This window comes from Daldinia childiae, assembly GCF_008694065.1.
Source record: "Daldinia childiae strain JS-1345 chromosome Unknown Scaffold13, whole genome shotgun sequence".
Lineage (NCBI taxonomy): Eukaryota > Fungi > Ascomycota > Sordariomycetes > Xylariales > Hypoxylaceae > Daldinia > Daldinia childiae.
This window is the reverse complement of record NW_022984654.1, coordinates 408,459-422,912: the sequence shown is the minus strand read 5'-3', so window position 1 is coordinate 422,912 and position 14,454 is coordinate 408,459. Positions and strand designations below refer to the sequence as shown.

General features: G+C 43.2%; 2 protein-coding genes across 2 annotated transcripts; one reads left to right on the top strand and one right to left on the bottom strand.

Moving 5' to 3' along the window:
- Positions 1–174: 174 nt before the first annotated feature.
- GL218_08552 (putative alpha-glucuronidase A) lies at positions 175–2,736 on the bottom strand (the record flags this gene model as incomplete). Its single annotated transcript, XM_033585356.1, has 2 exons — positions 175–812; positions 861–2,736. 2 exons carry the CDS (start codon positions 2,734–2,736, stop codon positions 175–177), a joined length of 2,514 nt encoding a protein of 837 aa, XP_033440495.1.
- Positions 2,737–9,786: 7,050 nt separating this feature from the next.
- Positions 9,787–10,911, top strand: GL218_08551 (D-3-phosphoglycerate dehydrogenase; the record flags this gene model as incomplete). Its single annotated transcript, XM_033585355.1, has 1 exon — positions 9,787–10,911. The coding sequence occupies one exon, from the start codon at positions 9,787–9,789 to the stop codon at positions 10,909–10,911; it is 1,125 nt and encodes a 374-aa protein (XP_033440498.1).
- Positions 10,912–14,454: the final 3,543 nt, after the last annotated feature.

The following is a 14,454-nucleotide window of genomic DNA, read 5'->3' as shown; positions in this document are numbered from 1 at the left end:
TGTTTACTATTCACAAATTACTTACCTATTCCACAGCATTTACGTGAACCAAATCACAAGCCGAGATAAGAAAACAAAAACAATGCCACGCTTAGTGCTTATATATACATAGAAGCTAGCATATTACATACATGAGACTGTCAAGAAATAAATTACAGCAAAATCCCAAGGCGATCAATCCACTACCCCCGGCGGTAGCACAGCGATATAATCCAGCGGCGCCGTCTCGCGTCCATTAGCCTTAGCATCGACGCGCACCACATCTCCCTCCTTGATCTCAACGCCCTTAAACGTAATCCTCGTTGCCGAGTGTCCATCAATGCCCCTAGTCAGCGTAAACCCAAGTTTATCCTCATTATCGCCGACCCACGACCCAATACTCTTATCGTTCAAAAACAGCTCGTACGAAGCCTTGCCTTCGTATAGATCGTAGTAAGCGACAGCCAAATCATACGTCCCAGCCGTGTAGTTGAGCGTGGCGGACACGCTGGCCGTGCTCGCGTTCCCGACGCTTTGGACGATGCGCAGACCGGAGGCTACTTCGAACGGGTTCACGGCTGTGACGCGGTACCCGCGCAGAGTCATGGACTCGGCTTCCACGCGCCATGGGTGCTTGCCTACGCGGTCTTGCGCGTCGGCGATCCCGGATAGGCTGTGGTAGAACTCGTTGATGGCGTCGCGCCAGACGATTGCGTGGCCTGCTTGGTATGTTAGTCGGAATGCCATCTCGTCGAACCGCTGCTGGTCGATTAGGCCTTGCAGCTTGGCCCATTGCGCGGGGAACGTGGCGGCTGTCACGGCGCCTGCGTAGTCTGTGATAAAGTTAGTAATTGATTTATTTCTTCGAGTGGTTTACATACGCGCATCATAGAAGTGTTGGATGACCGTCTTGCCGTTCTTCAACACGTGCGTGTAAGGGACGTGATGGAACCATAGCAAAAGGTCATCCGGTGTCGTTTCAATATCCTCAAACACAGCGGCGACCTCTGTCGGGTATTGTCCCGCGTATCCGGTGCCGTTCTTAACCGTACGATCCATCCCGATGCTAAACGCGTCAGCCCGAGTCCACTGTCCCCATGGGTTATTATCCATTGACTGCGGGTTCGGTCCGTAATGCGGTCCAGTGATATCCGTAAGTGTCTGGATCCCTAGATTACCTGTGTAATTCTCATATGCCGGCCAAGATTCCATCGACATGCGTGTAATAGTCTCGCGGATGGTATCATCCAAGCCGAAAGTTAACCGGGTCCAGTCTTCCAAGATAGCCACTTCATCAGCTGTTGGATCCCAGGCCAATCTACCATAGCCATACAAGTTAGACATGGCGAGATGTGTGCCAAGCCAAGTGGAATTTTGGCCGACGTTTACGACAGCCGCGTAACCCGTAAGGCCCTTTTTATTAAAACGCTTACCGGAAAGGATATCAGAGCCGATGATAGATTCCTCGCCATCAATGCGCAAGTCAAAGTTGAGGATCTCCTTCCAAAGCGGCGGCAGATAAACCAAGTGGCACTGCTGGCCGAGATACTCCTGCGTAACCTGAAGTTCGATAGCCGATGCCGTCTGTTTCAAATGTGCGAAAAGCGGTGATGGAGGCTCCCGTACCTGGAAGTCGATCGGTCCATACTTGACTTGGACGACGACGTTATCGTCAAATTTGTCGTCAAGGTCGCGAAAGAAATCAACGGCCGCGTTCGCTCGGTCGTCTTTCCAGTTGTTCTCGTTTAGATGCTGGTTGTCATAGACAAAAGCGCGGAACATTACAATACCGCCATGCGGCTTGACGGCTTTCGCGAACAGATTGGCACCGTCAGAAAGTGTACGATCGTACGTGAGTGGACCAGGCTGGCCCTCGGAGTTAGCCTTGACTAAGAAACCTGCCAAGTCAGGTACATGTTCGTAAAGCTTGTCCGTGATTTTAGTCCACCAGGCGATGACGGATGTGTCCAAGGGATCGAATGTATTCAATCCACCAAACGTCTGTGGCGACGCAAAGTTGAGTGAGATCCCGACTTTAACGCCCCAGGGTCTCATTGCGTCGGCAACTTTAGCCAACCCCGCCATATTTGCATCACTTAAGATCATAGCGTTCGCGTTAACGTTATTAATGATAATTCCATTAACGCGAATCGAAGCCAGGAGGCGAGCATATTCGGCGATCCGCGTTACATTAGAGACTAGAGCGTTGTTCTTGAAGAAGATAGACGGGCCAGCGTAACCACGCTCGATAGTCCCATCCATATTGTCCCATTGGTTTATCCATCGGATTGCTGCGCTGGGATTTGTAGCATAGGCGACCTCTGTAAAGTTCGCTTGGGCTATCATAGACAAATACTCGAATGCACCATAAAGCGCACCACGTTCGTTTTGGCCCACGATTTCGACCGTGTCGCCCTTAGTACTAAGCCAGAAGCCATCTTCCTCGAGTTCAGGTGTTTCGATCGAGATGCCGGAGTCGTTAAAGGCAGCGATGGTTCCGACGACTATTGAAGGGCCTTCGTTTGTCTCATGAGTCACATTAAGTGACTTACCAAGGATCCCTTTAATACCTTTTTGCAATTCTTGACCGGCGACGTAAATGGGGCTAATTTCCGTGGCGTTAAGGGCGACGATGTTAGGGGGAACAGCAGCCTGTTTGATGATATCGCATGGTAATCGAGCATATCGTAACCACGCGTTGAGTCCATCCTCTGCAGCTACAAGGCTGAGAGTAGCCAAAAACCAGAGCCCACGCATTCTACTGTACCTGACCTAATCTACCACGATCTAGGCACGCTCGGAGATCTACACTTAACAATCTATAGACATTGGGATCCCCGTGTTTATACATGACGCCTACCTAGCACGATGGGGCCTTATCTGGGCAAATTATAGACCCCATTCCCCAAGAGCCAGGTTAATGAATAAAAGTCTTTAGGCTAAATTCGGGGGCTATGAATTAGCAGATCTTATCCATAGAGAATTGGCGTGGCATTCCAATTTACGGTACTTTCGGTATATTTATATACGAATCCGTGGAGTCGCATCTCCGTCTTCCCCGCAGATTCGGAAATGAAGATCCTCCAAACAGAATAAGCTATTCCGTGCTGGACTTAAAGTTGGGGTAGCAGGGTAGATAGCCGAGTATGGGGCTAGTATCCTGGTTTCTTGGCTATATACTTACGTAGGGATTACGTTCTAGAAGACGAGTTATGTGTAAAGTGACAGGCGAACCACGGAGTTGACGGGTTGCGCAGTTCATGTTTAAAAAGGTATAGTATTAACAAAAGAAAAAAAAGTTATACATTATCATAGGCTGAAACGAACTTAGAGGCTAACTCGAGAGTGTTTCTCAAGGGATCATGTTTCTATAACACTAATCTTTTAATATTAATCCTTAAGACATTCCTGCATGATATAGTAGTGATTCGGAAAGGGTGTCGTGCCGCCCAGAGTATCCCAGCTAGTATGCATGGAGATGAGATCTGATTGGAAACCCTATAAGCGTACCTACGTAATACGATTGATGCTATAGAGCCTCATTTTGAGATTGTAACTTCATGCCTAAATGGTCTCGATCAGAAATATTTGAATTAATAATGGATAACTTATTGAGTGAACCCCTTTTCTAATTTAACATCACTTTTTCTTTCCCTCTCATCATACCCAACTTTTTCGACCTCCAGAAAAGAAAAGAAGTTATCCATTAGAAGATTTGTGCTAGTGGAATGGACCCTAAATACTAACATCATTTATGGATATCTAGTTGATCGAGGACAGTAATATAGAATCGAATGAAGCTGAACCTTTTTAGGTACCCGTATCCCAGTGTGGCACCACAAAACTCTGTTGAGCATTGTCGTAATACATGTCATTAAAAGAGTGGGATTACCCAAAGAAAGAAAAGAAATTTACAAAGCCATATATAATCTAAGAAATGTGAAAATGAAATAAATGAGGTAATAGATGGGGTAATAAATGGGATGTAATAGGTAGATAGGATGGAAAACCGTGCGCAGGATTATCAAGTTGTATTCTTATCGCCGCTAACAACTCTCATCTTGGCGTCGCTAAAATGAGTCCCTATCCTCAATACCGCAGTCTCAACTGAAGGGCGCCGTTTCGGGGTGTCAACGATGGAAGGTTCAGATTCGTCTTCTGTTGGAACTGTTCGAGTTTGTTGGCTAGTTTGTTGATTTCCACTTAAAAGGCTGTCAACAGAAGACAAAAAATCCGAATGATCCCTTCGAACCGATACGCTGAGCTGGGAAGAAGGCAGTGACACTAGGAGAACGTTGACGGGCACGGTAGTGTCCTGGGCGGATATAGACCTTGGTTTGCGTTAGACTTACTACGTGATATAGGAAGTTTATAATGACGAAGGGCCGTAGGAATAAATTCAACTAAAGTCTCAAACACAACACTTACTCGGCAGGGTTTTGGGTTGTATCGTTGATTTGATCCGTTCCCATGTTTACCAACATTAACGTAAAGGAGCTTCGAAGTTACTCGAGGAATATCGTATAGAAAGTTGAAATTTTGTAATGTAGGTCTCGAGTAAAATTAAATATAGGGGGTCTACTTAGAAGTAGTCTGACTTAGTCGGGGAGGAAGAGGGTGACTGATACTAGCTGAGGATGAGCTGTACAATGGAAAAGGTTAGGCCCTATACGCCCTTGCTTATAGATACATAATAGTATAGTACTATTGTGTAGAGATAATGTTTAAGATAATATAGAGAAGAGTGGGTTGATGCATCAAATCCCAATATTTTAAAACCGAGCAGATATTTGGGTTGGATATGAGGCAGAGTTAATAATGAGAACTGTTGTGGGAGGGTTATAAGTGGAATGAGATTTCTGAGATACTATATACTATTATATATACTTCCTAGCCGACGGAAACGAGAAAAATTGTCCAAAAGTATCTACGTAAGGTAGTAATTCTTTATTATCGAATTATATGTTTCAATTTATTTGATGGTAAACAACGTACATTAAGAGCGTGGGATTGCACCTTCAGCTACGCCTCTCTCTGGAGGTAGTAATACCCACACATAGCTTGATGTATGTGTTTGCCTACCAATCTACCTAGTGTAAAACGCATAAATATGCGTCCAGTTCCGCGGCAGTAGAAAATATTCGGGAAAAATTCGCAAATTATGACCCTGAATAAATAGCTTTGAGTAGATTCTAGGAGTCCGGATTAAGCTGAAATTCGTCCAGGTTCGACTATTATTTATTTCGACTACAAGGCTACCAGTATACTATTGGCCTAGGATATTTTAGTTTATTATGCTAATGCAAAAAAGAAAGAAGGAAATTAGAATGATAGCTCATGTATCCAGTACTCTTATTTGTGATATACGGTCACGGGTTGAGTAGCATAGGTAGGTTATGCAACCGATAGGTCTACGACAAGGGTAAAGTCAGTTGCACAGCCTATCTTCTTGTGCATATACCAACCATGTATTGGAGATGCTTAGTATTATTAGTAAGATATTTCTATCATTTTGGTTCGCTTCAGAGTAACACATGCCTCCTCTAGATCATTCCTTGGATAGCTACTTTAGAATAGTACCCATGTTTAACTTCACGACGCAATGACATTAATTCAGAGACATTGTATATCAGTATATCTAATAATATAGTAATTATCAATCATTGTTCTAACGCACAACTAGATGTAGGTATCTCGTAAAATATACTGTTCAAGTAGCAGTTTGCCTTGTAGTATCTGTTATGATCAACACACCGATGTAGTTAAACTTCTACGAATACAATATCCTGGAAGCCCAATATACTACAAGGCTAGGTACCTAAGGTACAAAATGAAGAAAATATAAGGCTGATACAGCATTACAATAATACTACGCAAGTTGTTGATCAATATCCTGCGGAAGTCAAAGGGCGTGTACTTTAGCATAACGCGGCGTAGTAAATTTAAACCTTATCACCTAGGTGATGATCAGGCTATAATAAAAATCTAGGATGAAAATAATTGTACAACTCATACACCACTCCGCCTGTCAAAGCCGCATGTAGTTCCTAATTAAGAACGTACATAGGTTTCCAGCAGGCAAATATCACAAGCCAAGAATGACTGACACAATGAACGTGACGTATATTATGATAGAAGTCTTTCCGGAGGTTGCCCTAAGGCATACAAGTAGCGAGACAGAGGCTCAGCATGTATAAAACCTTCAAATATACTTATTATTAATCCTTATAATTGGTGTGAAAGGTTAAAAGGCTGATGGGTGAAAAATACTCCTTAAAGAAAGGTGGTTTGCTACCCAATCCCCTTCAACCCGGTGAAGAGACTCGATGAATGACGTCACACCGGTATCTTTTAATCTTTCTATAAAATCCTTTCTTGCATTAGCTCTTAGGTAGTAGCCTGGTTCTGGCGAAACTTGATGCAATATGAAAACCGGTGAGCGTAAGCACACTTGAAACTATATAGACCGAATCAGCGAGTAGACATGGGTAATAAGTGGATTAACAACTTTGGAATGAATTCCGAGTAGTTGTCAACTGCTAGCCCTTTGTTGTGGGTTAGGATGAGGGTGGTGTATATGAGACTGAGGAACTCAAAGCAATGTTTACTTTAAGATTCTAGATGAGACTTCTATCATTTAATAACCACAACAACTCAGATTAAAAGTAAGTACTACATATTAATCATTCATTTCTTGGCCGTGACTTGAACCTCATTACTAACATGTGTAAATAGAGGCGTTGAGCTTAATATAGGTAGCTATGTACTCGGGTTTGGGTTTGGCGAGTGAGTGGTGAATATGCGGGAAGTGAATGCTTACCTAATTTCTTCAAAATATGTATGGTGTTTATTAAAGGCCTTGGCTTAGGATGCCCAAGTGGGATGTGCGTCTAGGTGCTTGTGCTATTTCTTCACTTGCAGGAATAAAATGTGTAGGCACGTAAGTGGACATGAGCCTATGTAGGCGAGTCAACGGACACATCTCCGAGAGGATCATATCATGGCCACTTGATATGGGGTACCTAAGAAATAGTTATCAACATATATGCGTACTCGTTAGCCTATTCAGAGCCAATGAGTACCAATGGAAGCCCGCTTGACATCTAAAGGTGAGCCGCGAACCAAGGATTCGGACCGTAGCCATAATAACCCGCGCATCCCCTTCGGTACATATACGGTATTATTGTTACCTACTACCCTCAAAAGTTACACGTCATTATTGATATAAGGACGATGAGCCGATCTTCAAGGCTTTCCCGCTCGGCTGTTGAGAATCTTCACTGATAAGAATGAGATTCGTTCGTTGCATTAGGAAAAGCTCCCGCTGCAAGTAAGATACGTGCCCAATCATCAGCTCACCGGTGCTCCTTTAGATATCTAAAACAAGAAACCTAGAAGAATAACCGACCGTCTTGAGAATGTAGAACACCACTACTGGGAAGTATATGAGCGCCCGTCTAAGTTTTCTCACACCGATGTAGTATATCAGATATGGATATTGGACAACTATCCGAAGTCCTGACTTTAGCTTTCCGCCATTTTGGCCTAATGCGTGATTTATCCTTCTCATGGTAATGTGACCTATTTCATAATACTACTTTCCTGTAACGTTCTAGCCCATAGTTAATATACCGTAGAATTCTAACTAGAATATGTCCTAGAGTATATTATGGTAGCCTCGGTGAAAGTATTTTGATACTAGAGCCTTATTAGCTTGCCATACCTACAGGATCGGCAGCTTATATCCTTGTTACTACCCTTCTATTTGATGAGCGATGTGCAAATGACATTTAAGAGTTCGTTAATTCGCTAATGGTCGTAAGGAATCAAGCCGTAAATTCCCGTCGGAGTACTTCTCTGAACTTCAGGCGGGACCGAATATTGGGCGTCTTGTTCTGCTGTACCGATGCCGGCACACGTGGCGTCTCGGTGATCGCCCAATGTTACCCTATTGTGCTAAGGTCAAGGTGATGATCCCGGAGTAAAAGACCCTTTAATATGCTGTAATTGGAAGAGATTATTCTCGTAACATACAACTATCCCCTTTCTATCAAATAAGGCCTAAGCTGGTATTGTGTTAGACTTAAGATTTATTTCCAAAATATCATTATGAATAGACTTTCATGTAGGTTAAGCAAATTAGGACAAGCGTGAAAATTTGAATGACTCGTCAGATCTGCAGGCTGGAGGGTTGAATTAGTGCTTCCGAATACTAGGATAGGATGCAGGTAAAATAAGTAGGTAGATCATAGTTCATGTCAGTAGCCCCATGCACGCCATCAGGATGGAAGTTTGGTACAGCCATTCTATTTAGGTATAGTAACGTATTAAGGCATTAGGTAGAAGGAAGTGAGCCAATGATACCAAAGCTGCCAAAGGGGGTAATGATACCCAGAACGAAGTAAACCATAGTACTTAGTTTCAGTTACAATGTCTTACTGTCTAAAAATAATAAGTTCACTAGTATTGAAAGCCAGAAAATCTTTGCCAGTCGTCAGGCACAAGTAATAAGATTCCTTTATGGGTGATATCCCTCGTGATATCCAAAGTTAGGTACCTAACCTATCATACAGGGATCAACATCGGGTTGTACCACGGGGGCAGTAGATCTCCGGATATCTACAAAACTTCTACAAAAACGTAAGCCGGTGCCGGAACTAAGCGCTTTACCTTGATTCGTTAACCGGGTCGGGTTACGATAATTACCCAAGCAGGGCGAAATGCATCTCGCAAAGCTCGTCTGTACAGTCTTGACTCTTTGTAAGCACCAATGAGAGGAATGATGTTACGACGGTATATGTATGCACTAATCGGTTGCTAGGCCGATTAAACACCACTTCAGGTGGTGAAACCATGGCAGTGTACATGGTAGTGTACCACAAGACATATCACAAGACAGCAGTGTGGTTTTCGCCATGTTCACAGTGACCAAGGATTTCGGAAATCGAGCCCCCAATCCATTAACAACAAGAAACTAAGAGCAAGCCCACCTCTACCATTTCCACTCCTATTGACGTAACTGACTAGCGTGCTGTATCTATCTCTAGCTCAAGCCACGTCCAGTCTAGACTGGTCTATAGATAGTTAAAGGTCCAAGAATGTATTAAAGCCAGAACTCATCAACAATAGCCACATGGACAAACGTATGAGGTTAATATCAGAGAGGAAATATGAAAGCCACCGAGTCATTCGAACTGTACCTATCTAAGATATTAAGATGTCACTTATGATAGCTATACAAGGTACACAGTGACCGCGACCTTCTCTCGCCGTCAATTCTTACAGCCGCATAGACACGCCGTTTTGTACCGACTTACACGACCGACGCTAATGTTGTACCCTTATATAAGGCTGAATTAAACGTATGAGTATGGGATGAAGTATATGTGATGAAGATAACGTTGAGGTCATAGAAATCATAAGCGCCAATTGATACATCAAAATAATGAAAGGTAGCCAATTGAATGTAAGGAGGTACTTATTTACTATTTATTCCCGTTCGTTTTAAACCGAGACTTGTATTAGTAAGCAGTATTAACCTATCCAAGTGTCTCCAACTCTTGCGAATATTTGACAATATTATGAAAATATTAAACTCGGTCTAGTACTTAACCTATATCAGTCAAAGGGGGATGAAAATCGAAATATAATAGAAAATAAATAAGAGAAGAAACTACAAATCAGTTATCATACTTGTAACTTAATGGTAAATGAACGGGAATGGCTTACCGTAATTTACTTATCCGAACGCCATCTCAGGGTGCACGGGTGAGATGGCTGACAACTCAATCAAGGCCACCATCCTCAATGGCTATCCTCGACGATTACTTAGACATAGCCCGACCACACTTCAGCCACATTCCTAAGTCAGAGCTCTCAGTAACCGCTTTTCATGATAGCCTTCCTCCTTTCAACCATCCGCGGACTACCTCCTCCGAGCGGCAGGCCATCGTCAACAGGCTAAAGCCGTACACCATCATCTCGTCGATGCGAGAGCGGACACCATTCCCAGGAGAACTACTCAGACAACTACCTAACCTAAAGCTTCTTCTAGCGACCGGCACGCAGTTCGAAACGTTCGATCTTACCACAGCCTCCGAGCTTGGCATTAGTATAGCCGCGGCACCCGGCAGGGGCCGCACGGACGGTAAGCTGACCAGCCGTCCAGCACGACCTAAGCTCGACATAAAAAAAGGCGGCAGCCATCCTACCACGCAGCACGCGTGGGCGCTAATCTTGGCTCTGGCGCGGAATGTGGCCGCGGACGATGCAGCCATGAAAGGCCCGAGCAAAAGCTGGCAGTCCCAGCTCGCGATCGGGCTAACGGGTGCGACGCTCGGTGTCGTTGGCCTCGGACGTCTTGGCGCTGCGGTTGCGCGGATCGGCAGCTTGGCGTGGGGCATGCGCGTGGTGTGCTGGAGCGAAAACATGACCCAGGAGAAGGCTAATCGGAAGGCCGAGGAGATGGGACTTCCGGTTTACGGCGGCTACGCCCTGGATCCCGACGCGCCGACGTTTACGGCCGTGAGCAAGGACGAGCTGTTCGCGACGGCGGATGTGGTCAGCTTGCATTACGTCCTTAGCGACCGTTCCCGGGGGATCGTTGGAAAGGCTGAGTTGGCACGCATGAAGGAGTCGGCGCTGTTGGTTAATACCTCGAGAGGACCGCTGATTGATGATACAGCGTTATATGACGCGCTGCAGACAGGTCGCATCCGAGGCGCCGGCCTAGATACCTTTGATATCGAGCCTTTACCTGCAGACAGTCCTTGGCGGTCAACTGAATGGGGTACTCAGGGGAGAAGCAACTTGATTATTACTCCGCATATGGGATATGTTGAAGATGGAATCATGCATACTTGGTATGAAGAAACTGCAGAGAATTTGGAGCGGTGGCTTCGGGGAGAAGCACTTCTTCATCGTCTCAACTAAGTAGACTCTTCTCTAGAGCCCACGATTGTATATATCCGGGCCTGAATCATAGTATCTAAGCACAATATCGGCATCATTAATGGTGTTCAAAATTCCATAACTGTTGATAGCTGCCTAATGTACCTACCTAGGTAGTAGTCACATTGATTAATACCGGATGAAATATCTATAACTAACTAATAACATGTCTTGCGATTGGTTATTCTGTAGTTTTATTAGAATCACTTTTTGAGGAGTAGACTTTGATTTACACACAATCACTATTTATATTAGTTAGGAATATAAATCAGGACAGATATCCAAAGATAAATTTAACTTGTATCATCGCTTTATTGTCCCACCAATATATATCTCCTCAAGACCATCCATACCCATCTTTCTAATGCGACTTTAATAATAGAGCGTTAATAATTTATTTCTAATCATCACATCTTTGACCCTTTCGTAATAGCTTTCCTGCTAACTAACAGACCATAATATGTTTATTTTTATCATTTACTTAACACTAAGTTGGGTACCTAGGTATTCATGATGCTCACTCATTCCCAATCACCTCGCCATAGATTGTAATTTGTATATGAATCACGAAAGGTACAGTAAATATTCAGGTGCAGACTCGAGAGGGCAATGAATTTTTAGAAATTATGAACGTACTCACCCAAAGCGTCATAGTGAAATACCTTAGTCAGGAAAACAGTGAATAAATGTCAATTCTAGGATACGGCGGGATCTTAAGATTTGGTGTTGAGAGAAGGGTATTTATACACATCAACTACCGCCTATAGAGAAGTATTTTCTTTTTTACACACCAATCCGTTTTTACCTCCCCATAAGTTCTACCAGCATAACATTTATCAGCAAATCCATCAGTCTATCTCATTATCTTTGATACGCCAAATGTCGGTAGCCCCGTCGCATACCATGGATGGGCATAGTATGGCATCTCAAAGAAAAACTGGTGATAGGGCCAGGAGGGACGTCATATCTCTACTCGAAAGATTGCGAAGCTTCCATCGACAACCACGAATGGATCAAGTAGATAAGATACGTCGATGTAGAGTGTCTCATACCGACCCGGAATCCGACCTGTCGTTGATCCTAAACCGACAAAATATTTTTAGGGGTTTACAGCAAGATGAACAAATGGAGTATGCCTGCGATTTGTATGAGTTCCGCAATTTCCACCGACTCAACAAACATGACGACAAGAATGTTCTATTCGTATGTCCACTTATAACCCAATTTATCCAGACTATTCGTGGTGGACAGTTCATTAGAACAGGTACAAACAACTGGTTCCAGTGGTTTTCAGAAACTCATGAACGCTATACCTGGGAAATGACACAGGAAGAAGAGTTGGCTCTTCAAAATCATATATTCCAATATCAAAGCTTGGGACCACAAGACCAACCAGTACAACTTCCACCAATACAACAATATCCTCTACCACAAACTTCATTGCCACCGTTGACGGATCAGTTACATCTGTCGCGGCCAGTAGACTGTCGATCGCAACCTAATGCTAGTAATGTCCAGCATAATCGTCACCACTGCTAGCATTACTATAACTATTGGTATGTGACATTATGCTGGCTGCTCAGGTTCCAGGTGGCAGCAGTTTTGTATTTAGATATGTAGTTCTTCGTAGCGTTCCCGTAGGGGAATCTTGATACTGAGAACACGACTCACTGTCTTTACGTATGAATTATATTTAATATAAATTACATTGATTATAAACCACTTAGAAAGCTGGAGTGATATATTTAAAAATTGTGTTTTTTTATGTTGCTGTTTATCTTGATCTTTTCGTGTATCCCAGCTAGACATATATATCAGTTTTTATAATGACCAGAGATTCTTCAACATGTATATTTGATTGTTACGTTAAATAACGCAATATACGATAATTAGGCCATTCCAACGTTAAATACTTTCGATTTTCATTTTTCAAACCAATATTAGTGGTTATGTGACCATGTAAACACTTACAAAGAAACCAGCGCAGAATGCCCCTTATTTCCGATTACTACAACCTAAAGCTAACTATAAAGTAAAGGTTGCGAGAGAGATAGATCGGTTCAAATTAATTCAACTGATTATATAGCTTTATTTCCGCGTTGTGATAGTGCACAATTCCAAGACGACTTTCAGTTTTCCCAATGCATATTTTTGCTCTCCACCTCTAACAAGTTCAAGTTCATTAAATTGCCTAGGTATGGCCGGAATCAGAATTACCTTTAATGCAGAAAACCATCCGAAGATAAGTCCTGATATGTTGATGTTCCAATATTAGTCAGTAAGAACGTGTATAACGCCAATTAGCTACAGCGGTGTTACATCTTGATTCAAGAAATGAATAACTCGTGAATCATTGTATGCATGGATATCTGTCACTTACAATCACATCTATGTGAAAGGTAAGCATTTATAAAACGTCCTTTATCTTTTGGAAACGCTCCTTTGCTTCCCCCGAATTAGCATTATTCTCTCCCCAAAGCACGCTCTGCATAACATACTCGAGTATAAATACTTTCTATTACCTTTAGTGAAGAAGCACCCCGAGGTTTCTGCCATAAGAGGAAGATGGATTGGTATCCAATGACTACGGTTACATCCGAGCAATACCTCGGAGATTTGCTTTACAGAATACCACGGTTCCGTCGGAGCACTAGAGCCCAGCAGCTAACCCAGTGGGCCCGAATTATGGATCAGACTAACACGACGGTACTGGACTTGCAAAGGGATTTGGATTTGGCATTAAAAGTCCATAATGATTTCCTAACCCTGCCCAGGGACCAGCAACTCTGGTATATCGATCAGTTATTGGCCTTTATCAATACCGACGCGGGTTATAGAACATTCGGCAAGGTACCTACCTGGCCTGTAATCTTTCAACTTCCTAACCTATATTATTTCATACGTACCACCCAGCCTGGAGGTAGATATACATCAACTAGTCTCGGCAACTGGTTTTTATGGGCTGAGCAAAGTGTTAGGGACTAAAGGGGGGGGAGAGGGGGGCATCGAGGAGTCACGTGACATCATAGATGAATAGTTGAATCATTAAATTGGAGACGTTGAAAGGTGCGATTCAACTATTCATCTGAGAAATGTGGAAGGTAGAATGACTATAAAAAGGGAGGATCTCCCTGTGTATTTAGTTATTCATTCTACAGTTATCAATTTAAGTCCAAGTCTAAGCCTAGTATCTACTTACTACTTAGAGGAAGGACTCTAAGCTTTGCTAACGAACACTTAATATTATCAGTTCTACCACCTTGACTCGTATTGTTACTATTACCTTAAAATCAAGAACCCATCAGCACTATACTTTAACATACCTAAGTATAGGTTCGTCACACAAAGCACTTTACACGATCCATTACTGTCACACGGACAACACGGCTGAGACTTGTTGGTTATAATACGAGCAGCCAAGATCTACTCAGGCGGTTAGGATAACTTTGTTATATTTATTGGATAGAACACATCACGAGGAGATGCAGGTAGAACGCAGGATAACCAACACGCATATGAGGGGCG